The sequence below is a fragment of the Aedes aegypti genome, chromosome 3 (assembly GCF_002204515.2).
Source record: "Aedes aegypti strain LVP_AGWG chromosome 3, AaegL5.0 Primary Assembly, whole genome shotgun sequence".
NCBI classification, from domain to species: domain Eukaryota; kingdom Metazoa; phylum Arthropoda; class Insecta; order Diptera; family Culicidae; genus Aedes; species Aedes aegypti.
The window spans coordinates 140,508,408-140,532,775 of NC_035109.1; the positions used below are offsets into that span (position 1 = coordinate 140,508,408).

The window sequence follows — 24,368 nt, forward strand, 5'->3', positions numbered from 1 at the left end:
AGGGAGAGAAAGAGGATAAGTCAAGAGCAAGGAAGAAGCCTGCTTCTAAGTCATTGGCTTCCAAGCGATATTAGTTCTCTTTACCTCTCGTGCCGCCACCTTTGTGTGGTTGTCAGAGTTGTCAAAATTGCGCCAAATGAGCCCTTTGCCAAAGTGATCTGTGCAGCAGTTGCAAAATAAATCCATCTGGCAGCACGGCTTTCGCTCAAGCTGTCAGTTGCAAATCAACACCGATGACCTTTGTGCGCGAATTTTTGTTTGGTGTCGCAATTCTAATGAAGATCATTTAAAGTAAATTTTTCGGGAAATAATTCATGTTTTAATCCAATAACACGCTGATCTGGCTGGCTTTGTCATTATTCATACGGTAAGTTTCACATAGAGAGTTTTGTTGATTGATAGCGACGGAATAATCAAACATAAAAGTTGACGTTGAGGTTACGGAGTCCCAAACAAAATTTGGCGCAATTTCATGGAGGAATTTTGGCCGCTCTATTTTCAGGAAACTTCCCTCGATTTGTGCAGTCCACCATGACCGCTATTTCCAGTTTGCAGAATTTTGTCACCGACGCCCTCGAGTGCACCCAGTTCCGATTGATTCGGGATGATGCTGACTTTGAGGACGAATCGGTCGCGTTCCACCCGGAGATGGCTCATCAGATATTCGGGGAACAGGAAAGCATCTTCGGATACCGGGATCTGCAGATCGATGTGTGCTTCGCGGCCAGTTCGCTAGATATTTATTTCAACATCAAATACTCGAAGAAGGTAAGTGGATAAATTTGAGGAATTTTTACAGTGAGTTGGTTAAAAAAAATACTTCATCAATAATCATATTTGTATAACTGTCCCATGTATATAGAAAATTCCATAGAACATAGGCTGTAGCGTAACCATGATTTAGGAGACTGGGGCGCTATATGTTTCAAATTTGAAGATAATTGATTGATTTGCATGGTGCATTCGTGCCAGCCTTGTTTACAGTTCAAAGCTTCTTCACAATAATGTGTATAGTCAGTGGCGTCTCGTCCTAAGGTGCACTTGGTGCACTGCACAGTCAAAGATTTCAAACTAACTAATTAAATATATATATTATAATTCTCAATACTTCTAACATTCATAATGTGTAGTTGTTTGAAAATGTTGTTTGATTTCTTCACCTTCAATTGGTGCATCGCCCTCAGTGAACAAACCGTTTGATTCTCCCCCCATGGTTTTGCTCAACCAGCAAGCGAAAACAGCTAAGCAAACAAGACAAACTGCCATGCGTCTCCATCGTATTGCAGAGAATGTTCATTTCAGCCGTGCACTCTTTCTTGTGCACGAAAATAGCGTGTATGGACACAGCAGGAATGTGCATTTGTATTAGCATTTCTAGAGCAACAGTGGCGTTGTATAGGTAAAATCTGGTTCACTCCAATTTGTGCACCCGAGAGAGAAATTGCCCATGACGCTCGCATTGGTTTGCAAGAATTGAGAAAGCGCGCGCAACTGGCGTCACGACGTCTACTGTTGGAAGAGAAAGCGTTAACGCCATACATGCTTTGTGTGTATATATGTTGCATGGAGCTTCCAGGTGTCGCGCGATAGTAGGCGCAATATTGATTGGAACCAAAACTAGATGTTATAAACATATTGGCCAAATTGATTATGTTTTATCTTATTAAATACACAAAATTTATATGGCTTTGAATTGATTTATAAACTATGTGTGAATATAGTTTTTCTTGCTCAATAGACCGACAACTGATAAATTGCGGTGGGCGTAAAGTGGGTTTCAGCGTTCAACAGTCAGTCATCATTTCACTTAAAAGCTTTGATGTATCAACAAAAGTATAAAAAGAGATGTACCAGCGCTGGACATCGTCGAAAAGCTAAGATATCGTGATACAATTGACAAGCTGTAAATAATAAGAATAATTATATAGAATACAAACGTTAGGAATAATGGAGATTCGGAATTTCGCGAAAGTCACGAAATCCACGGAATTTATCCTTCATCGCGAAACTTGGAAAATAACGCGTAAATAGTTGAATTCTGAAAGTTTATATGATAATCTCAGAAAAGTTCAGATTTTTGCTCATAAGAATGGTTTATTTATTTGTAAGCCGAGTTTCATATAAAAAAATGTGCTAATCGTTTAGTTTCAAGTTAAACGTCTTTCTTCTTGCTTTATATTTTGTATTGATAATATGATATTAAACTTCGCAAAATACAAAACATGCTTGAAATTTACGCATATAAAGGTCATTTTTACTGTAAATAAAATTTTTTTGTCAAATATTATCAAACTATGGGGCCGCGATTAATACGCAGAATTTTTCTTTCATTGCCTTGATATCAGCGAAATTTTGAAAATTTTTCTTGTCCTTAAACATTGTATATTGGAATCATCCAAAATTCTTAAGACTTACTACTAGTGATTAAAACGAAGAAAACAAACAAAAATGCGTCCAATGAGCAACAAATATAATAGTTTCCAGACACTTCAAGATTGCATACAGTATTGGAAATTACATTTTGAGAAGAAATTACATTTTAAAAAATCAATTGAAAAATTCGTATTCATAATTCAAAATAAACGGTTTGTGCGAGTCAGTGCACAGGTAATCAAATTCCTCACGGGACGCCTCTGTGTATAGTACGGTTTCATTCAAGCATTCCAATAACTTCTTCTTTGCTTATGGCATCTTGGAAACTGGTCATGTTGATCTCGTTTTCCTGTCTTTCCTTCTAGTACTTTCTGCATTAAAGTATCAGGTGTCTGACAACTATAATTGTGAAGATAATGCTTTCTTTATTTAAAAGAAATGAGTTAAAAATTCCCTGTCCTTTGGTTCAGAAAGGGGTACGGGCGCGTTCTGCCAACTCGGTCGAGGCAGATTTCTTGTGTGAACAAGTTACAACATGGACGTTCTAAAGTGCCAGAATGAAGTGTTGTGCTTGTAGGGAGCACTTGAAGATGGGATGGAAGGTAATTACTTCGCGTTCGTGCTATACTTCTGCTTATCTATAAAGTTATATACAATAACCGACCCTTAGCTTAACTATTTAAATTAAAAGTTGCAACTACAATAATCGTTTTGAGCTTACTAACATGTCGTCGCGTTAATTTAATCATAATGAGCTTTTATCTGCATCCGTCGAACCATTCTGAATTCCACGAAACACTTGAAGCAAACTTCAGGAGGCTTTTGTATGCTCAGTCGGCAAACCGTCCAGCCTACCTTGAGCATGCCCAAGTTCTTCGTTTTGCTGTCCTCAGCAACCGGTAGCCTGATCGCCGCCACCCGGGTTCCCTGCGGGCCCTTTCTAAGGTGGATAGCCTTATTGGCTACGTTGATGTTACACTTCTCTTTGAGGGCAGCCGAGACCTCCGCTGCATCGGTGACCTCATCCAGATTTTTACACTGGAGAGTCGCTTCTGCAGTAAGGGATCTTACATCAACCTCGTCGCCAGTTGCTTATAGCCTGCACCCTTTGCCTTGGCATCCTTCTTTAAGACTAGGATCATTTCACCAATCCTAGTTCGCCTTATGCTCCGCACGTTTGCGCCCAATGGCGATAACTTCTCCATGATTTGCATCGCCTTCAGAACCTCGGCGTATTTCGCTCCCTCCGGTTTGATAACTAGGGCTTCACTTAAATTTCTATGTTTCGCTGTTTTCAGTTTAGCACTCTCCTTGGGCTCCGTTTTCGGTTTCCTCTGTTTTTTTCTTATTTCCAACTCGTATCCACGAGTTGCTGTTGCCTTGCGCCCGTGGTTCCTGTGGATGCACTGCCTGGTTCGGGTTATCCCGTGGTTCCTTTTTCTTGGCTTTCTTGGCCTTAGGCTTGGTGTTGGCCTCTCCTTTGTTGCCATGTCCTCTTGATCGCGGGGCTTGGCTCGTGCCAGCTTTTTCCTTAGCAACCGTGTTGTCTGTGAAGGAAAACACTTCGGTCTGACAGGACTTAGTATCTCTTTTGCCTTCTACCTTGCCAAGTTGTTCCTTGGCTTTCTCGTAGTCCTGCTTTGCAGCTAGGACTAATTGTCGCAATTTTCGGTAGACTTGTTTTCAAGTCTTTGCTGATATTGCTTTTTCTCTTAACAAACTCGATGATGACATCAAGTTGCTCAGCAGCTACCTGCATTTTAGGGAGGTACTCCCTATTGCGATCCATGGCCTCGATTAGTCCTGGGCCATCGGTCACCTCACATGTTGCACTGCAGCGGCCAGTGTCTGCCGTCGTCACAGTATCTAGGCTTTTGCCCAGACTGCTTTCACTTAAATTGATGTGTTGGCGATGACAGGGTGTCTACTACCTGGAAAAACCTGGAATTATCAGGGAATTTTTTCAACCTGGAAAAAACCTGGAATTCTCAGGGAATTTCGATCACAATCAGGGAAATTATGTTGAGGCAGTAATTCATGATAGAATATGTTCACGCCAAAGTATTTTTGCGTCATAACTCAGAGCTATCATTAATTGCCAGAAAACTCTCTTCATTCGAAAAAAAATTCGGCTGCGCCGCTCTCCAAATACTATATGACATGTTTAGTGAGGATCCATTCGAGTATGAAATTTAATCAGCTTATCAAAACATGATCTAAATTTATTCGGTGAAGAATTAACATGTCTAGGGCTGGTAGCAGGTTTCTTTTTATATACCATTGTCTCTAAAAAGTTTATATTTTTGATGAAGGTGTCTGAAGTCTCTATTTTGACCAAAATAGTCTCTAAACTCTCTCTTTTTTCTTAACTTGCTTGCAGATAACTGATATGCAAAATTTCTTCTCGTATTTCTCGAGAACAGCTTCAGGAAAATATCCTTATGGTTCCTCCAGAGATTTTACCAGGAATTTTTCAAGAAATTCCTTTAGCATTTTTTTCATAGGATGCTTATAGAAGTTCCTCCATAATTTGCTTTAAGAAATCCTTGAACATTTCAACGTTACTACCTCTAGTAATTTTCTCAGGGAGTACTTTGAACAAAGACTATCCTGGGACTTCCTCCAGATATTTTTCACTAACTATTCAACGAGTTCTTCAGTCGAATTTCTCCCAAGAAAACCCGACAAGAATTTCAACGCCATTTCATCTACGGTTATTCCAAAGAATAGATCCAAAAACTTCTCCAGGGGTTATTCGAGTGAATATATTAAGAAAATTTCAAATTATTCCCTCAATTAGATCTGTGTTTCATTATTAAGTTTCTTTACATTTTTTTCTAGGAATTTCTCCAGCATTTCATCCAAGGATTTGGAGTTCATCCAAACGTTTTTCATTGTTTTTAAAAAAAATCCCCATGGAATATTGAAAAGCTCATTTAAGGTTTTACACAATTTAATACCACAGCATTTTTTCCAAATCCTTCGATTGTAGGAATGATTATTCCTAAACAATTTTCTAGTGATTTCATCCTGTGTTCCAGGAGATCCTTTGCAATATCCTGCGAGATATTATGATGTTTCTTATTTTTTTTAATTATCTTAGTAATAATCTTGGAAATCTTCTAAAAGTTCAACAAGAGTAAATCTTCCTGAAAATCCTCTTTCATGTAGGGTGACCTAAGAAATTAAGAAACTGTAACAAAAGATACCCGTAAATTTGCTTTAGGAATGCGTCTCGAATTTTCTCAACAATTTCTTAGCTTTCTGAGAAATTTCATTCAAATTTCTTTGGATAAAACTCCTGGAACAATGCTTGAGAAAAAAAGTTTTGAAAACTTCCTTTATAAATCTCTAGAATTAATAGAGGAATTTCCGAAGAAATCCTAGGAGTAATCTCTGAAGTAATTCCTGAAGGTATCCTCAGAGAAATTTGTTGTCAAAATCTTATGAAAATTCTGAAAAACAATTTTGAAGAAAATCCTGAGAAATCCTTGGAGACATCTGGAGAAGTTTCTGGTTGAATGTTACAACATGTTTTAAACAGGAGTCTTGGAGGATGTTATAGAAAATCTGATTGAAGAATCACCGGATAAAATTTTCGAGGAAAAAGGGCTTTTTCAAAAAATATTTGAAATGATATGTGAATGAATTTCTGATGAAAGCCTTGAGGTATTTTTTGTGATATTTTATGGAAAAATCCTGGTTCTATTTTGAGATATCCAAAACAATTTTTTTGGAGGAATTCCTTAGGAAAATTTTTGGAGTGAAAATCTCAAATATAGATATCAATCCATCCCTCTCGTAATGTCGTCGCAATGCATCAATGAATGTTTGTCCTTTACTGGCATATACCAGATGTGCTTGTATGTCGTCGTAATGTCACAAAAAAATTGAAAAAAAAAAAGTTTTAAATATAGGGGAACTTACGTATTCTCGGCAGTCTTAGTCGATGCCGCGCTTCTTTTGTAATTTTCTCCGACATCAGTAGATAAATTCCGTGTTTGTCTGTTTACATTTATGCGTTGCTCAATCCTCTATCGATTCACACCGGCAGACTTGTCAAAATGCTTTTGGAAACGTTTTTACAACGCTGCGAACATCTCTTGTCAGTGTGACTATTGTCGGCAACTTTCCCATAAGAACTGCTGGCGAATCTCTTCGGCAGCTCCAAATCAGTCGCATTTTGAGGCGTGTTCATTTGAATTGATGACATCTCTGGCGTTATTGTTTGTTCAGTCTCGGAAATCTCGTCAGTGGGAAGCGGACAGAACAAAGAATCATCTGAATGTTTTCATTGACGTGTTTTGATAGAATAATACTGTGAATTTGGCGTTTGAAATTTGGTTGCCGATAATAGTCGAATGGTGCCGAAGCCGTAAGTCTCCCTATTTTCAGGGAAATGTCTGGTCTGATCAAACTATTTTGTCCTGGTTCCTATTAGGTTTCGTTTTTTGATTACTGTTTTGTCTCTTTTCGGTCTCATTTTGGTTACTTTTTAATCTCTTTTTTCTGGAAAAAGGTTTCTAAGTTTCATATTTTCAAGAAATTCATTTACCATGCACAATTTTTAAAATTATTGGAAAATATTTGATTTCAGAAAAAACAATTTTCGAAAAATAAACTGGAATGTAAACAACTTTAAATTCAAAATTTCGAACTAGGGAAAGTGTACCAGTAATGGCCATAGTGGTTCCCTATTTGGCCATATGTGAAATTTCGATGACTTTCACATTTTTAATCTTTTTGAATGTTTTAACATCAAGATATATCCTATATCTTACTGCTAAAACACACAAAATTTTTCAAAATGTGGAGACATTTAAGTTATCACGTATGGCGAAATAGGGAACCACTATGGCCATAACTGGTACACCTACCCTACATGATTAATTTAAAACTTTTTCGAATGAAATGCAAAAATTTATAATTTATTTATATTACCACAGTTTTCGAATAACTTATGATCTCGCCCTAAAAGCCATTGGTAACCATGTGTATAGCTCGTTGTTTCTAAGCATTTGAATGGAGTTTCACGTTATTGACAAAGATATGGTGAAGAAAGGATCATTCCATACCTGCCAGTAGTGTTGGTTTGGATCTTAATAATTGTTTTGCGCTGAAACAACGAGCTACACACGTGGTTACCAATGCGGCTCCTAGGGCGTTATCCCATGTTATGCGAGAGTTAAATGTTATACGGTCGAACGTGATTACCTTGGGGCTTGACACATACTGATGCACTTGAATGTTCCGTTCAGTTCACAGAGCTCTTACAAACGGAATTAAGAAATCATCCTTGGCAAATACGATTCATTTGAATAAAACTTAGCTTTTGTATTGTTATCATCTTCACATTGTAATATTGGATATTGGAATAGTTTCAGCATGCTTTACATAATGTTTAGAAGTGTATAAATAGCTATTAAATCGAAAACACTTTAAAATTTGTCATTAATTTGTTTTAGACAAAATTAGAGTATTTCTTGAACCTGGAATTATTTTTATAAAACCTGGAAAAACCTGGAAATATCAGGGAATTTCATTTCGGTGAACGAGTAGACACTCTGGATGAGATTTAGTTGGCGACTATTAATCATAGCAAACATAGATTAGTTGATTGTTAAATACATTCATTCCAAGTTTGTCCCTTGTCAAGATCAGAAGTTTTATTTCAACCAAGAGTAGAATACCCGGTCTACGGCCATTTACTATCGAAGTTGATGTTGGTCACCTCCTTCCTTGGCGGGAATGTCAGCAGGTTACTGATAGGTCCAGAAACCTCTCCTTCACATTGCGCTAGAAGCCTCTCCTTCACATTGCGCTAGTTGTTTGTTTTGATTGATCATCTCTTATGGGTCCCCCTAAGAGCCGCTATTCAACTCCGCTGGAGCAGTCGCCTTTATGATCCCATGGTTATCTATGCAAGCAAGGAGGCCATGCTAGGGTTGACATAGTCCTTTATGGGGTACTATGTTCAGAGCCGGATCGGCGCAAGTCAGGTATTGGCATCTGAGCCTACTCCCGACCAGGCGACAGATTTGGAACGTACTCTAGGGCCTGCCACGGTTATACGGGACGGGGGCAGCCTGCGCCATTAACCCGCTCGCCGTTTCGGGAGGGGGAGTAAAATTCGCCGCTGTCAGCCTCAAAGCATGTTATCCAGTACATAAACCGTTACTTGCCCTTAGTCGTGCGCTGCTAGTATACATAAGTGGGGCCGTACTGGCGTTGGTCCCAATGTGCTCGAAGCACTTCTATTCGTAGTTCCATGCCTTGTCCGTTTGTATCGCGACGACCAGTATGCCATATGATTATGGCATCAATCCTTTCGTCCCTGCTGCCCTGGTAGATCTTACTTCGTAACGCATCATGTAAGATGGTCTATCTGCGTTACGGGATAAATTAAAAAAAAAAAAAAAAAACGTTGGCTTTTTGGGGTGTAGAAGTGAACTGCTTATACCAAAGCTATCACCCACTAAGCTTGACGTAGTTTGGGAAAGCGGAACCGCTGGCGAAATTCGTTATACACGGTTCCCCTATTCCTATTGGAAAACTTCTCATGGTAGCGCAGAATCAGCATGTTAGTGTCCCTTGGGAAGGATTATTGGATACTTCATATCAAACGTAGCGTGGTTAGCTTGCTGTAACCTACCTCCGACACGCACAACTCCTTCGGTGTAGAGAATAAGATTCATTTTGTACAATGGACTTGACTTAGCTATTCTTTTCGGAGTTACTTCACATTGTTGGTTTCTATCTAAAATTCTCAATTCTTCCATGAACTCATCGAGTTGAGCCTGTTTCCATATTCAGCCGCTCATAGTTCATCCTGTTGTAGAAGTGCTATTAGCAGACTCTCTTGTTAGGAGTAGCCTTAAACACTAAAATTGGATGATCTACGGCCTTTCGACGACAGTTTGCGACGAATCGAATGACGTAGGCTGTACTTTGAAGAAGACAAACGAACTTATTTGTGGAATACACATTGATGATTGGTTCGACGTTCACAGCTTCATGATGCAGAACAGATGAGCGCATTTCTTCGTTTGTATCGACGGCCGGAAGCAGTCCCACAGGCCATCGGTTTTCAGACTCCAAAAGGAATTTTGGTCCATTGAACCACGCACTGCTAGATTTTAGTGGAGGTTCTTGAGCCCATTTTGTTACGTCAGCAATGTTTGTTTTGATAGAAATCCACTGCCAATTGGAGATGTTCGTATGTTCTTGAATCTCTCCAATTCGAAATGCTACAAATTGCTTATAATTCCACTGATCAGAACGAATCCAGCTAAAGACCGTTTGGGAATCTGACCATAGAAAATAGTTGTGTATTGGAAGGGAGTGATGTTGTTGAACCGTGCGTAGCAAACGTGATCCAAACACCATTTAAATTCGAGGCGAGGAATCAATTGGGAAGCCACCAGAGAAATCCTCACTTTACCATCCACCACTGTCCGGAAGTAAGCAACACAACCGTAAGCATGCCTGCTTGCATCCATGAAGATGTGCAACTAAAGTAACTCGATTGCTGTTGGAAAAGCACCGCCGATGTAACACGAGGGATTCGAATATCTGCTACCCGCGATAACAGACTTGCCCAGCGTTTCCATTTTGATAGGTTAGCTTCGTCCATTTCTTTGTCCTAGCCACATCCCGTTCTCCACAGATCCTAAACGAGTATTTTGCCGTGAATCGTGAACGGTGCTAGAAGTCCAAGTGGGTCAAAAAAGCTCATGAAGCAGCTCAAAACCAACCGTTTCGTTGGTCGGCATGTACCATCTATAAAAGGTTTTTGTTCCGTGCGATGGTCGGTTATGAACGAAAAGGTGCCCTAGCTTGAATTCCAGACTTTTCTAAGGACTCTTTCGTTCTCCGTTGATTTGTCGACGTTGAAATGAACATCTTGCATTGGATTCCGTTCTCCCAGACTTTGATTAACTTCGACCCATTTTCTCACTTCAAAATTTGCCTTCAGGTGGGTGAAACGCACCTCTTTCGCACGATGTATTACTTCTTCGGTGGTGTTAACACTATCATAATACTCATCAACGTGATGCTTGTCAATGATAGCAGCCGCCGCCTCTGGATACTTCGCTGAAAACTCCTACGCTTTAAGATTTTTAATATAATGGGCTGAACAAGGGGAGCTGCTGGACCCAAAGGTGGCTACATCCATGATGTACTTGTACACGCTCGGCTCCACGTCTCGGGGATTCTTCCCTAATATGCATCGCTGGGCTTGCTTGTCGTCTTCACGAATGCGTAGTTGGTGATACTGGTACATCTCGCGTATGTAGGCCCCAAAGCCAATACGACGCTCTCGAAAAAGACTGAGTACAGCGGTCAGCGGCGTGAGCATATCTAGGCCTTCTAGACTGTTAAGGGATATACTATTCCTTCGTCATTGCTAAATTACCGTATCGTTTTTGCTGATAATCATTGTAACCAGTGTCAGTGTGATGTCTAGTGTTGATGAGATTTGTCGCGTTTAGTTTCGTAAATGTATTGCAAAAAAAAAAAGAAAACGTTTATAGGTAGGTTAGAGTAAGATGTCCCGAAAGATCCAACGAACGCAGCCAACATTGCTTCACCCTATATCAGGACAATGGCAGTGCCGCTAGTCATCATCAGAGATGCGCTAAACCACACGAATGGGCGGCCATGGGAGTGGCGAAAAGGGGTGGCCATGATGAGACGGATTACGTCATGAACAAGGACGTGGGTCAAAGGCCAAAGGTTCAGGGTTAATGATCACCAGAACGACACTTCATTAGCCTGGTGATCTTTGGAGAAGAAAGTCGTTGAGCTGAGAGTTAAGAGCAAGTGCTGTGAAAAATTGAGTTTAAGCTAAGAAGTTCAATTAAAAGGAGAGGAGGAAAGTATGAAGGATTTCTAGACTTCCAGGTAAATTCCGTCGTTCCAAGTAAACCCCGAACCAAGCCCAATCGCGGAGTACCTAATACTCGCCATTTTGCACCCCCTAAGCGCTTGCACAGCCAATATTGAAGAGCATCCTGGAAATACCGAAATTTCTTTCAGTATTTTCTTGTCAGCATTAATGTTTGCAGCATATCAATGATTTGATACAAACATTAAAATGGCCAGGCCCACTGTGCAGACTTGGGGTTTGAAGAGAATTCAAAAATTAACGTCGATCAGGTTATTCACGAATGAATAACATGATCGACGAAAAAGTTTGAAGTATTGTGAAAGAAGAAACCGGGACAACCGTACCGACCGTTCCATTTAGGATGATAAGCAAAATCGTTGGGAGAGGCGTTGCTAAGAAAGTTAATGCGCACTCCATTGTTGTTTTTGGTCCTTTTCCTGGGATGGGACACATGTATTTCTCCCGTATGTCCTGGCTTCAGAGCCTAGGCTTAAGCGCCCTTACTCGCTCTCTGAAAAGAAAGAAAATCTGACCTCCCTCGCGTTTTGTAGGTTTCTGTGATATAAAATAGATTCAACCTTTTGTTACAATATTGAAAATTGTATCATCCACTTTATATCTAAAATGCTTGTAAATAAAAAGTGAAAAACAAATTCTAATGTTGCTAAAATTCGAAATGTATGTGATTGATAATGGCTCACCAACATTTGATCCAAGATAAGTCTTTTTGCAATAAAAATTTAAAAAAAAATAAAAAACTGCTTCTTGCATTACGTATCATGTTATATGATTTGTTACGCCATGAGAACCATTACCTGTAAACGCATAACATCCAGCTAGAGAAGCTCTTGAAATCAAATTTTACGCGCAGTCCAAAAATTGTCCAAACAGCGTTGACTATCACTATCAGATAGCCATTCCGTCTACCAAGACTAATCTTCATCTCCCATCCAGTCCACGATGACCTTTCTGCTATAAAAATATACTGGAAGAGTAGCTCTTGCATGGTTTTCGAAAAGCTCATAAACCACTTGCATTCACCGCATCAAACACAAACCTGATCACCAATGGACCAATGCACGAGTTCACTATATGACGTTTGAGCACTGCACCCTATTTATGTGGTCAAATAACGAGCGAATATGGCACCGCACAAATGTCAAATGATTGAACTCGTGCATTGGTCCCTGACATTCAAGCTATCACAAACAATGCAAACCCAAATTGAAACGAACTCACCGGATCCAACCTTTACAAGAAACCTTCCGTCGTCTCAGAATTGTTCAAAAGGGATGATGAGCGTGCCGATTATCCTCCTGTAATGTTAGTTCCTAGTGGAGGCATTGCTGGAGGCAGCCAACGATTGCTGGAATGTCACATCCCGCATTGAACAAACTTGAATCAACACGAACTTCTTCAGAATATCCAAATAAGTGCACAATCACACCAACTGTTTTTCATAAATAAAATTTCAAAATTTTCACAAAACTGACGGAGCATAAAATATTTGCTTCCGTTTTAGCCGCCGCACACTTCGATCCTCTCCCAAACAATTCCCACAGGACCTCGCGGTTTTTGTTTAAAAACGCGATTGCGATTTGGTGTATTATCACCGTAAACTACCTGTGTTGACCCTACGCGCCAATTAAGTAAGTCCGTGAACACCTGTACCCAAGTACGACAACCGAGTGCGATTGGAAACCCAAGACTTCCAGTGAATCCACGGATCACTGAATACTTGTTTTTAATTAGGAATCGTGGTTTACGGCTAACCAGCCGAGTGGAAGTTTAACAACTACCGAAAAGCTAAACATTACAATAGACCTTACACCCCTTGAAAAAGGCCAACACCCATCGGCCGAAACGTCGGGAATGTAAAAAACATCGTTTTTCGACTTCCAGACTGAGAAAGCCATCCGAAAGTGGTAGGAGTAGTTGTAAAAAAGTGGGAGGCGTCGTCTGGTGTTGAGGACGGACGCAAGGATAGAGAAGGGAAAGTCAGGAGTAGAAGAAGTAGGACGTCAAAGAAGTGAACTGCCCATAACTGCAAAACAGTCACATTCGACATTTTTGACAAAATGGAGTTAATACCATGGAGAGTCATCAAATGATAAATACTTTCGATCAACTTACTGAAAGCTGTGAGATTGTTCTAGAAAATTCGAAAAAAATACCAAGTTGTTTTGTCACATTGATAATTATAACCGCATAACAGTCACATTGAGATTACAAATGGGTCTCGTAATGTGATAGCAATGAAATTTCTATCAGAATTATTTTCTGACAATTCACCTAGTACGCGATATGAGTTGTACAAAATATCAGCCTCAAATAAGCACTTTTGAGTTCCTGGTAATTTATAGAAATTTTAGTTTTCTCCCATACTGCCATAAAATGCACACTTGGTATTCCATTTACTCAATGCCTACTTTTGTCGAATGTTACAAATATGCAGTTATGGGCAGTGAAGATACAAGTGTACACGAGACCACGAAATAGAGGGAGTTTTACTGGAGTGTTTTCTTTCGTGGCGTAGCGCCGACCCTGAGGCTTGGAGACGCGGGTCTCATCTAGACTGAGAGTAACACGGACTGCAAGTTATTTACATCATCAATTAATTGTTTGAACAACAGTATGAAGGGCTTATCCAATCATACAAAGCTTCAAAATACAGTTATTGTATGTTTCAATTCTGATAAGTGTACGAATATGAATTTGGGTCAATTTTAGACTAAAATTCAATACATTTCTATTGTTCCAAAGATTAAAGTAAATGGAAATATCTTCATTATTGATAGTGTTTGAAATTAGATATGTACATCATTTGATAGTTTTGACCAACTTGATATAGAAACAGTGCCCCGTTCAAAGTATGAAATTAAATCACTGTAAGTGTAGCTCTGATATGAATTTTTTTTTTTTGCAGGTTGATGAGGTATGTTCCGAAGGAGTTAAGCCCGACGACGTTGAAAAGGCTCTGGCCGAAATAGTAGAAGATGGCTGCTATTACACCAACCTGGAAGAGTACAAGAAAGTGGTTAAAGCTAAAACCGAATCGTTCAAACCATTCGGCGAGAAGGTCGATGAGTTCCAAATAAGTTCCGGAACTGCGGACGGCGGAACTCGAACCTTTGAAGTGTACGTGAGTGACGTGAATGACAAGGAATTCCTAAAGTTCCACTCCCGTCTTGAGTCGTTCTCGTTCTGGTTCATCGATGCTTTCAGCCGGGTGGAACACGACCCTTTGTGGTTGTTCTTCATGGTCTACGAGAAATATTCGAACAACAATAACGAAACTCGTTATGCTACGGCTGGGTATTTTACCGTTTATCAGTATTTCTCGTATCCGCAATTCATTAGGCCACGCGTCAGCCAAATTCTGGTGCTGCCTCCATTCCAAAAGCTGGGCATCGCTTCTCGGTTGATCGAGGAGACAGTGTTCAAATACTTTGTCCCTAAAGAGAACGTTGCCGATATCACTTACGAACAGCCGACCGATATCGTCCAGCATATTCGATCTGTGTCCGATGCCAAGCGCTGTATGACGCTTCCATCGTTTGCCAAGGAGCATCTGCTGGCTGGCTTTTCGAAGAGTATGCTCAGAGACGCCAAGGAAAAGTTCAAAATCAATCCCAAACAGTGCCGGGTTATCTATGAGATTCTTCGGTTGGGAGTCACCGATCTTAAAAATGAAACCGAGTACCGCAAGTACCGGGTAGAGGTGAAGAAACGACTGAATCTGAACGACAGTAAGAACCGTCGTGAGCTGATGCGGCTGCAGAAGAAGGGAGTGGATGTAAGTGGAGCTTTTAGTATCCTTCCGTCGCTTGAGGACAGAATAGAGCAGCTGCACGCTGCTTACAAGGTAAGATTGTTGAATTCCATTTGATTCAAACTTCATAACTGATGTGTTTCTCATACCTTGCAGGAAGTGGAAAAAGTATACCACCAGGTGTTGAAGAAGATAAATTCTATTCGCGAGTAAGCAATGATCCATGTAGATTTCCTGATACATCTCTCTTTCTAGAAGGAGTCTATTACATCTCATATGTTTCTGTTTAAGGGTCCTTTGTTTTAAATTCTTAATTTGTACTATTAAACTCTATGTTATGCGTAAATAAAGCACAAGTGTATGAAAAATTGCCATATTTTTTTATTCAACCGTGGAATCTAGAGAATTGTTGATCGTGAGAATTTGTCGAGTAATCATCGTTTGCTAACAACAGGACTGATCTCTTCTTAGAGACTTGGTAACATTTTTAATGCAAGTCTCTTAAAAGTCTCTTGCCTGAATGGAAGGTCAGTAAAGCCTCTTTTTTAACTAGAATGGTTCTAAAGTCACTATGAGGCAATCTGACGAATCCTATGTTAGGCAGTGTTGATAGACTCACACTCAAATCTCAATCAATACGCTCTCCCGTGAGAGCAAACTCATTAGAAATCTGCTTCGCAAATCTCACGCTTGAGATTTTGATGCAAAATCACTCAATCAACTCAAACTGTAAAAAAAAAATGATTCAGTCGCAAAACCCGTTAAAAAGTCGTGAAACCCGAATGTTGTTGTTTACGTTAGAAAAGATTACTATAATTTTACCAAACTAGCAAGAAATTATTGCCGTGTGTGAGTAAACTGTGGAAATACGAGACAATGAGTCAAAAAGGTGAACCAACTCATCTATGATTTTTTGACTGTTGAGTTGCGTGATTGACACAACAATCTCAAGCGTGAGTTATGATTAATTGAGTTTTTCACAACACTGATGCTAGGTATCCGAAAATGGCCCTACTACGGTAATTGCTTCCCTCTACTATGGTAACTTGCTGACCTGCCGTAAATAGTTGCCATGAGAACGTAATACACCGAGCATTTGTTACAAATTCTGTCTTCGACCGTTCCTTTGTGGTTCCATTGCTATTCTGACTTTCGTTCAACAACATGTGATAATTTTTAAAGATGTATTTTCCCAACTAAAGTTATGTAAACTTAGTATGATTCAATGTATAGTTGTTCGTGTTAAATCAATTGTTGATAATTAATTAGGCTATATTTCCAAAAAAGTTCTATCTCAAAATGTTCCTTTCGTCAATACCATCGTTGCCGTCAATCCTCAGTAGTTTCACCGGAGATTCCACAATCATACGGAGGACACGATGGTGAGTGCAATAACCTATCAATTTTAACCATATGTCCATATCGTGTCAGTCCTTCAGAGTTCACATATGTTTTCCATACGATGTTAATGATGTGAAGGTCGATCCCCTATCGATTACATATACAGCTTGATGTAGAAGAAAGTCATTTTCGGTCCCCATAATTTCGGTCCGTCCCACGCACTCAATCTAAAACGAAAAGTGTGTCAAGGTCTCGGTGGTTTCCTCCTGTCGGTGATTATCCTTTTTAGTGACTCGTGACTTAAAAGAGAAAGTAGCCGTGTTAGATACTTTTATATATCAAGGCTGGTCAGCGACTGTCGTTGATGATTATGCGATCTGATAAAGTGCCTCAAATGAATGGCAATTTAGAATCCATTTCCTATTCAAACGGAATAGAAAGAACAAACAATGTTTTGCATTTCATCATTACAGCAAGCGATTGTCCATAAACCGCGTGGCCACTTTTTTATACTCCCCCTGTTCTGCCCATAACTGCATATTTGTAACATTCGACCAAAGTAGGCATTGAGTAAAAGGGAATACCAAGTGTGCATTTTATGGCAGTATGGGAGAACACCAACATTTCTAAAAATTACCAGAAACTCAAAAGTGCTTATTTGTGGCTGATATTTTGTACAACTCAAATCACATACAAGATGAATAGTCAGAAAATTATTCTGATAGAAGTTTCATTGCTATTACATTACGAGGCACATTTATAATCTCAATGTGACTGTTATGCGGTTATAATTACCATTGTACAAAACAACGTGGTATTTTTTTTCGAATTTTCTAGAACAATCTCACAGTTTTCAGTAAGTTGATCGCAAGTGTTTATCATTTGATGACTCTCTATGGTATTAACTTCAATTTGTCCAAAATGTCGAATGTGACTGTAGTGTTGGTGTTAGTGTATTCGCTAGTGTTACATGCTTTATAAATAAGTTATATTGAGTAATGAAAATATGATGTATTCAAAATATTTCATAAATTTCAATTAAGTTAGAACATTTAGTATGATTAGTAGTATGAATACTTTCCAATATATCATGTAATATAGAAAGATTTCAATCATGTGCCTATAATATTCATGTGCCAATAAGGCGCCGTCCACAAATTACTTTACGCTCTAGGGCAGTGGTCATCAGCCTAACCGATTACACGGGCCATCTTAACGTTTTCAAAATATGTCGCGGGCCGCAAGATTCATAAGGATTAATTTTAAGAGCTTTCAATGGGATTGCAAAAAATCACTATTTCTATGAACACGAATAACACATTTCTGGGAACTTTATGATCAAAGCAGAGGGGTTTGGAAGCAAAGATATAAGGTCAGGACAGAGAAACAATGCCAAGTTTTTAATAAATTATGGTAGCTAATATAAAATAATTCATGCCAAAAAAGTCACCTTCAAATACTTTTTAAAAGCTAGGAACAGAGCTTTATTAGTACACTTTACTCAAATTCAATCAACATGTCACTTACATTATTGGACAATGTATTTTCAACTTTTCGATTAATAATACAAAATAGTCTACTTTAGAGGTTTTTATCTTTTTTTTTAAGGTTCGATTTATATTAAATTTTAACATAACTTATATATTTGAAACTTGTTTTTTCTTTTACGAGTTAAAAGCAGTAACGGTAAATCTTTCATCAAATATCAAAATTTACACAAACCAAAAAAATTGGAATATATTGATAGTATCTTCAGCAAAGTTGAACATTTAAATGAAATTAACAATTATGTTGAAGATGCTTGTGTAGGTCTCTTATATTTTGAGATAAATAGTTTGAATTTTTTTTCGCGAAATTCACTTCAATCCAAATGATATTATTTTTAATCTTTTTATTTCTGATTTTTGATATTTTGAAAGTGTTGACACTTAAGTAATGTTCGAAATGCTGTGTAAATTTGATTCATATTGGACTCTTAGGGCCGATTTCTTCACCTTCGCTTAAGCCGTAAACCACGTTTACCCATACGATTAAACCAGGCTTAACGCCTAAGCGATGGTGAAGAAACCGCTTAATAATCCCACAAAAGTTGACCATTTTGTATGGGAGGTCGAAAAAGTTGAAAATGTATTGTCCAATATGGTACATGTACATTTGGGCTCCTCAACCATTCAAAAAGCAATCCATATTCAAATATTTCAAATAACATAATTATCGAAGTTTTACAGAAATAGGAGACATTTTTGAAGTCAAAATTAAAAAAAAAAACTTTGTAAAAATATCAGCGTCCTGTGGACACCTGTGCAAGACGAAGATCCTGGTTCAATTTTTTAAACTGAAATATGTTCAGCAGAGAGATTTTTAAAGATTTGAAAACTTTTTGCTGGCCCTTAGCCTTCCTTTTAAGATTCTAAAAAGAATCAGGTTTTTCAGAAACTTTGAACCTTTGATTGTCAATTTCATATTACTCCTAATGCCATGAAGATGGATAAACGCAGAAACATTTTACATGATTTCAATGACTGACTTTCCAAGAACAAAGTTGCAAGAGTAAAGAATTAAACATCAGCATGAATAAAAATTATAACATGCGGGCCGCACCACATTAATATTCAAAATCCATTCGCGGGCCGCACAAAACCTTTTCAAGGGCCGCATGCGGCCGCATGGAAAAATGATGGAAATTAAAATTTTTAATTAGACTTTAGTTTTAAGCCCTTTTGAAAATTATCTAAAATTTTTGAAAAACCGGTATTGAAAGAGGAAAACAAATTATTACTAACTAATTGCGAAAAAGCCCAAAAACTTGTCATGCAGTTTGAAAGCGCGCACAATTTTAATTTAGGACTTACCAGTCATATACTGCCCATATTCGCATATCAGTCCCATGTTTATATGAAAGCCCATAGAACATGGGACTGTTATGTGAATATGGGCAGTTATTGACTGAGAGCTTCCTTGGCCAATGTTGCCATTTTTGCATTCGTATATCGTGTGGCAAGTACGATTATACTCTATGCCCAGGGAAGTCAAAGAAATTTCCATTACGAAAAAAACCTGGACCGACCGGGAATCGAACCCAGACACCTTCAGCATGGCTTTGCTTTGTAGCCGCGGACTCTAATCACTCGGCTAAGGAAGGCCCTAGGAGACTGATTCAGAAGAAGTTAGAACTATTATTAAAACAATTAAAAATATGAAACCCCTGGTGGGAATGTATTTTTTTACAACCTCATCAAGAAACTTCCAGAGAGTAGCTCATCATTCTTGGTCGATATATTTAACAAATGATTCCAGTTTGCATATTTTCCTGACAAATGGAAAAAATTCAAGATTGTACCAATTTTAAAACCGGACAAAAATCCTGCAGAAGGTTCTAACTATCGCTCAATCAGCTTGCTTTTTTCCACCAGTAAACTTTTTGAAAAGGTATTTTGAACAGAATTATAGACCATATCAACGAAAATTCAATTTTTGCTAATAAACAGTTCGGATTCCGACATGGACATTCGACCACTCATCAACTTTTACATGTAACAAATTTGATTTCTTCCAAAAAATTGAAGGCTATTCTACTGGTCGTGCTCTTCTAGATATAGAAAAAGCATTCGACAGTGCTTGGCATGAAGGCTTGATTGTAAAATTAAAATACTTTAATTTTACAACATTCATTGATAGAATAATCCAAAGTTATCTGTCAAATCGTAAAACTTCAGGTTAATTAGGGATGGTACACAAATTATGTCACGCTAAATTTCAACTTTTTTGACCCCCTCCCCCCCCCCCGTTGTCACGTTTTTTGTATGAGTCCTCCGAAATTTTTGTTAGGCTTGTCACGCTTGGCTTGACCCCCTCCCCCCTCGGAGCGTGACGTAATTTGTGCATGAACCCTTATCAGAACTCTAAGTCTGAAAGACTTCCTGTACGACCTGGTGTTCCTCAAGGCATTATTTTGGGGCCAATATTATACAATATCTGAATTACCTCAGGAATGTCAAAAATCTTTGTGTTAGTGCATTTAGTCTTTTTTTTTCCTCGGCTTCGTCGGACCTAGCCTGCTGATTAAGGTTTTATCAAGAGACCTGCTATCAATCAAACGTACTTATGATCGACTGTCCTCTCCGTACTATTAGGCTATTTTACGTTATGTAGTTCTTAATTCACTTGAGAGATAAATTCATAGTAATATAATTTATAAGAATTTCAAGACAATTAATCTGAGTATTATATGTTACTGGTGCACACGCTATATTGTAATTTTGCCTTGTCATTAACCTGACAGTTCATTGTATCGGTTCGATCTGTCAACCGCTGTCACCGCGACAGTCTTCCGCAAGGTAGCTGTTGATGAGGTGCTATCGACACCGAGGGGTTTCGATGACACTCCCCCCCAGTTTGCAGACTCCGCCTCTGAGTTTGCCAACTCTTCTGGGCCCTTGACGTCAAGTACCGCAACGTTCACAGCTGGCCTCTCGTAAATTCCTCTCATAGTCTGGATCGTCACCTTACGTACCTGTCCGTCCCGGTTGACCGTACCTATGACACGACCCTTTGGCCAGCAATTCCTTGGGAGATTCGGATCTGCGATCAGCACAATTTCACCCTCCTGTATCGGTGGGACCTTCTGATACCATTTACTGCGTCTAGTTATCTCCGGTAGATACTCTCGAAGCCATCTTTCCCAGAAGTGGTTTGCGAGTACTTGAGATTGATGCCAGCCTCGTCTTAACGCAATCGAGTCATTGTCCAGTAGAGACCACGGTTTCAACCCATCGGAGCTTCCCAATAGCCAGTGATTCGGAGTGAGCGCCGGGGCTGCTTCATCTTCGATAGGCACGTGTGTGAGTGGCCGTGCGTTCAAAATACCTTCGACCTCAATCAAAGCGTTCCTTAATTCCTCGTCGTTTGGCCGCGGACATGGTTTGAGCTCCGACAAAGTCCGCTTAACGGACTGCACCAGTCGTTCCCAACTTCCCCCCATATGGGGAGCAGCTGGCGGATTGAAACTCCATGATGTATTGGAGCTTACGAACTCCTGTGCCATTCTGTTTTGGTCTACAGTCTTCAACGTCTGCTTCAACTCACGTTCAGAGCCAATAAAATTTGTACCCCTGTCGCTGTAGAATACAGCTGGAGTTCCTCGCCGAGCGATAAAGTTTCGTAACGCCATTTATGCACGAGTTAGTGGTTAATGAGCTAGCTAATTCAATATGGACAGCGCGTATTGAAAGACATGTTAGAAGAACCCCCCACCTCTTCTCAACCCTTCTCCCTATGCATACTTCCATCGGGCCAAAATAGTCCACCCCAGTGTGAGTGAACGGGCGGATAAACGCGGTAAGCCTGCAAGGTGGTAGATCTGCCATTGCCGGAGGGCGGGGTCGAGTATCTCTCAGCTTACAACGTTGACAGTCGAGTCTGACTTTAGCGTACACCCGACGTAGCCGACTGATGCAGAATTTCTGCCGAACCTCGTTTATGACCGCTTCATGGTTCTGGTGATGAAACTTGACATGATAGCTTCGAACAATGAGATGCGTTACCGGATGCTCACGAGGAAGAATTATGGGATTAATGGCGTCTGGTAAAAGGTATGGGCAAGCTGCGGTTCGGCCTCTCATACGCAGCACGCCCTGTTCATCAATGAAAGGGCTTAGTTTGAACAGCGGACTTCGTTTTGGGATTACTGCTTTGCTCTCTTCCCGGCGCATGATTGACAGCTCTTCTGAGAATTTATTGGCTTGTGCGGTACGGAAATGGAAGACTTCAGCGTCGCGAATTTCTTCGCTTGTGATGCAGCCGCCAATTCGGGAAAACTTTTTCGGCCGAGCGTTTCTGGTGAATCGCAACATGTAGGCGGTTGTATGAAGCAATCTTTTCCATTCACTGAATTTGTCTACTGGAAACTCTAGCTTCGTTGCTTCGTAGTGCACATGGATGTTGGCTCGTAACTCTTCACAGGATTCCTCGAATTTTACAGGTGTAGCCGGCCACTCATTTTCTGGATGTAACAGGAATTCAGGGCCTTTATACCAACAGCTCTCACTTGTAAATGAGGGGCGTCGCTGCCATTTGGTGCCTTCATCAGCCACATTCCATTTCGTTGGAACCCATTTCCAGTCAGCAGCATTTGTCAGATCCAAGATTTCACTGACCCTAGCGGCAACAAATTGACTGTATCTACGGTGATCTGCGCGTATCCACGACAGGGCGTTTCTAGAGTCAGACCAGAAGACGCATCGGGCGACTGTAATGTCTAGTGCCTGGATGACGGAGTGCGCCAGCCTAGCGCCGATGAGCGCTGCTTGAAGCTCCAGTCTCGGGATGGTAAGGTATTTGAGCGGAGCTACTCGTGTTTTCGCTGTAACCAACGAGCATTCAACGGTTCCTGCTTCCGCAAATCGGAGGTACACTACAGCTGCCATACCATTTTCACTGGCGTCAACGAAGGTATGCAGTTGAATCTCCGTATACTTATCAGTTGATGTCTGCAGCCGATAGCAACGTGGAATTTGCAAAAGCTCGATTTCCGGAAGAAGCTTCAGCCATGTCTGCCATTTGTTATAACTTTCCTGAGTCACCTTTTCGTCCCAGCCTACACCTGTTCGCCAAATTTCCTGTAGTAGTACCTTCAGGTACATCAGATAGTGAGATATCAAACCTAACGGATCGTATATGGTCATCATGGTACGCAAAATTTCTCGCTTTGTGGGGCAGCGCTTGCCTGCCAACAGGTCTTCGCCAAGTCTGTCCCAATTGATCTTGTAGGTGAAGCAGTCAGCCTTCGTGCACCACCACATACCGAGGACCTTTTCGGTAGCAAGGGTAGACGTTAAGTCGAGGCTTTTTTCAACATTTGAGTTTCCGCGAATGGCTGCGAGAACTGTCGACGAGTTGGACATCCAATTACGGATTTCGAAGCCACCTTCATTGTGAATAAACCATACAGATTTTGCAAGCTCTATCGCTTCCTGCTCTGTTTCGGCGCTGCTCAGCATGTCATCGACGTATGTACACCGCACGATTGCCCTTGCTGCAGATGGATGGGTGTTGCTGAAACGATCTGCGTTCATGTTCTTTACGAACTGAGCAGTTGCCGGGGAGCAGGACGCACCAAACGTCATCACCTGCATTACGTAAGTGCTGGGCTCCTTTTGTCCTTCGTCGTCTCTCAGGAAAAATCGTTGACTATGTTGATCTTCGTTGCGTATTACGACCTGGTGAAACATTTCGCATATATCACCACATATCGCGAAACGGTATTGTCGAAATCTGTAGAGAACGTGTATCAGCGGCTCCAATAGATCTGGCCCGGCTAGAAGCGCAGAGTTTAATGATACTCCATTCGTTGTAGCTGCGGCATCCCAGACAATTCTTATCTTTCCCGGTTTATTTGGATTGATAACCGGAAAAGTGGGCAAATACCAAGCGCGTTCGTGGATCTCTGCAAGCTCTTCGCTGGTTAGCTTACGGACGTAGTTCTTTGAAACGTAATCTGCCAGCTTCTCTTTCACTACTCGCGCTAGCTCGGGATCCTTTTCCATGCGGCGTTCAAGATGATTGAAACGTTTCAACGCCATAGCTTTGTTGTTTGGTAATTGCTCGTTGTCTTTTCTCCATAGCAAACCGGTTTCATATCTTTCTCCGTTGAAATGGGTGAGCTTATGTAACAGACTCATAGCGCGTTCATCTTCTTGGGAACGTACATGTTTAGCCGGTGACATGATGCCAAGACTTTCGAGGGAGAAATACTCCTTCATTGCTCGATCCATGTTCGCATTCGTGTTTTCAATCTCATGGTCGCAGAAGGAAACGTGGTTCGTATAGTGCACCATGTTCATAGATTGATTAGCAGGTGCCCCGCCGTAGATTGTCCATCCAAGGTTGGTTTTAATGGCGATCGGTTGACCCGGTTTTCCTTCACGACTCTTCCTCACCAGCGTAGCAACAGCGTGCTGGATTCCGATGAGAAGTCGCGGCCGTACCTCTCGA

The 24,368-nt window shown here is 40.3% G+C and overlaps 2 protein-coding genes across 2 annotated transcripts in view; both read left to right on the forward strand.

Moving 5' to 3' along the window:
• The first annotated feature begins 203 nt into the window (after positions 1-203).
• On the forward strand, positions 204-15,405 carry LOC5567592 (histone acetyltransferase type B catalytic subunit). The gene is made up of 4 exons (XM_001651767.2): positions 204-367; positions 503-768; positions 14,190-15,128; positions 15,192-15,405. Exons 2-4 carry the CDS (start codon positions 532-534, stop codon positions 15,246-15,248), a joined length of 1,233 nt encoding a protein of 410 aa, XP_001651817.1. The 5' UTR covers positions 204-367; positions 503-531; the 3' UTR covers positions 15,249-15,405.
• A 640-nt stretch (positions 15,406-16,045) lies between these two features.
• The window catches only part of LOC5567591 (katanin p60 ATPase-containing subunit A1), a 90,654-nt gene continuing 82,331 nt past the window's right edge, over positions 16,046-24,368 (forward strand). The window contains 1 exon segment of the mRNA XM_021851915.1: positions 16,046-16,417. Coding sequence (XP_021707607.1) covers positions 16,335-16,417 — 83 coding nt within the window. The 5' untranslated portion in view covers positions 16,046-16,334.